Source organism: Aptenodytes forsteri, unplaced genomic scaffold (genome assembly GCF_000699145.1).
Source record: "Aptenodytes forsteri isolate BGI_AS27 unplaced genomic scaffold, ASM69914v1 Scaffold120, whole genome shotgun sequence".
NCBI lineage: Eukaryota > Metazoa > Chordata > Aves > Sphenisciformes > Spheniscidae > Aptenodytes > Aptenodytes forsteri.
In genome coordinates this window covers 2020497-2022828 of record NW_008795938.1, presented here as the reverse complement: position 1 = coordinate 2022828, position 2332 = coordinate 2020497, and the positions used below count along the sequence as shown (strand labels likewise).

At 38.0% G+C, this 2332-nt stretch overlaps 1 protein-coding gene across 1 annotated transcript in view; it reads right to left on the bottom strand.

Annotated features, from left to right (window-relative positions):
• Window positions 1–2332, bottom strand: part of RANBP3L (RAN binding protein 3 like) — a 35223-nt gene that overhangs the window by 23303 nt on the left and 9588 nt on the right. The window contains exons 2-5 of the mRNA XM_019473639.1: window positions 2132–2190; window positions 1822–1858; window positions 1147–1224; window positions 59–137 (exon numbers count right to left, since the gene is read on the bottom strand). Coding sequence (XP_019329184.1) covers window positions 59–137; window positions 1147–1224; window positions 1822–1858; window positions 2132–2190 — 253 coding nt within the window. The remainder of the gene's footprint in view (window positions 1–58; window positions 138–1146; window positions 1225–1821; window positions 1859–2131; window positions 2191–2332) is intronic.

The following is a 2332-nucleotide window of genomic DNA, read 5'->3' as shown; positions in this document are numbered from 1 at the left end:
TTTTTTTTTTTTTTTTTTTTTTTTTTTTTTCTCTTTTTTTTTTTTTTTTTTTTTTAACTTACCTGGCTGGGAGGGAGGGAAGGTAGGAAGGATGGTAAAGGAAGACAATCTCCCTCTTTTCTGAGCGAGAGCTGTATCTGAAAGAGTAAGAGACTGAAATTATCATTTGTTTGGAGAAAAAAAAAGATTAATTTTAAGGTTAGCCAATTTGATGTCATGCCTTCATTGGCAGTAGAATAAATTATTATCTGCTAACTACCGGCTTTCTGAAGTAGACTGTTAGGTTATGCCTATACTGCTGAATCGCAGAGGTCTCTGAGGCCAAGTGGCACACCTGGCTCAGGCACACTGCTTATGGCTGGTCCACTTTGTAACAGTTCTGCCTTGGAGACCACCAGTTGGAGAGGTTCAAAACAGAACCAGGGAGTGAGATATAGGCATACCCTAAAATTTCTACCGTATCTATGATTTTCTGTGTATGATCTCAGTATAATTTTCAGAGTATACCAAACTTAGCTTATCTTAAATCCTCTTAGCTACATTCAGGTGTGTCACAGGACTAGATTAAAAAAAACATAGTGTACACATACTAATGCCTGAATTCAGAAGTAACTTTCTGGTCCCATCCATATGTTAAATAAACACTGTAAAAAACCAGATCAGTCCTTCTGCACAGTAGCCTCAGTGACTTGCATGCATTTCCCATGGAAGCAATACACAGTCTTTAAAGGGCCTTCCAGGTCAGCTGTTGGCGGGATGGTAGGAGGGGCCCTTCTGGAAACTGCTTTACATTTTCAGGGATTGCCCAGGGAACACTGATCTCCTCCACAAACCAGAGAAACACATTCCTTTCCAGCCCTCCTCCTCCCTTGACTGTGTGAGCAATTCAAGGAAATTATATGAAATATACAGATTTTTCACTGCTTTATGTAATATTATGTAAGTATGGAAAATTAATATATTTTTACTTAAAAAGGGATTTATTGGAAATTACCAGCAAGTTTGTATCAATGTTTAAGTTTTCATGACTTGCGGCATTTCTATAGCGCAGAAACTTTTCTTAGACAGGAAAATTCTTTCTCTTCTTTACCAGATGAGAATACAGAACTATAGTAACTAAAACATGACTGGAGCTAAATGGCATACCTGTGTTAGATTGAGAGTCAGACTTCTGGAAAGTAAAGGATGATGATCTTGCACGCTTTCTGGAACAACTGACGCAATCTAGAGAAAAGTAAGTATGTTCTGCAGAGACAGACTGGCAGGAGATTTCAGTACAATGCTATGATACGGAATTAAAACCTGAACACAATAAATTCTAGGAATGACTTACAGGAACAGCTTTAAGGCAGTACCTAAGAGCACAAGGGCTTTGGAATCTCAGTCACAAAGCCCTGGGAGTCTTCTTTATTTCTACTAAGTTCAGGGAACCTAAATCAAGCAGTTAGAACCAGTTCAGAGCCCACAGGCTCAAAAGACATTAAGAATGAGAAGTTACATTATAATGTAGTCTAAACAAATAGAAAAGGGTTGCTAGGAGCTCATACAGCTGATGAATATACTTGGCCACTTTTCAGGGCTTCTGGAGTTTGGCTTTCCAGTAAATATGAGAGGTAAGATGGAGGAATTCTTGAGGTAATACAGGGACATATATATTAGAACATAGTAGGTGGCTCTACAACCCACATAGTATTAGTCTGCTAACAGGGATTTGTCCCTGCTCATACAAAGTAAGGGTCCAAACACTATTTTCACAGGAAACAGTGAGACCTATGAATAACCCAGCGTATTATTATACTTTTTCAATGAGATGGTTATTACCATTTTCAGCTTTGCAAACTGGGTCTTCTGCAGGCCGCTGGAAAAAAAATATAAGCATGGAAAGGTCAAGGAGAATAGAACAGCCATTTTCTAGACCAGGACACAAAGTATATCAATCCAGCATATATGCATTAAAAGCCATCTTGCTTCCAGTTTCTACTTTTCCTTGTTCTATTTTGAGACCATTTATTACAAGTCTTAACCTGGGCTAAAATCTTTTATTACTGCTAGGATCATTGTCTATAGAATCCTCATTTCTCAGCATATTTTAGCAAATAAGGGGGAAGAAAAAAAACCCAAAACTTTTTACCTTCAAAGGACAGTCCTTCTTTTCAAAAACAAATGTTGGCTGGGCAAGCACTGATCTCTCTGGAAAAGAAAAAAGATCATTTTTATTAACAATTCTGTAATAGCACTTCTCAACCACAGTTCTCAAAGTGCTGTGCAATAACAAACAGGACTTCATCCTTTTGTTACAAAGGAGAATATAGAGCTGCAGTGATGTACAGCA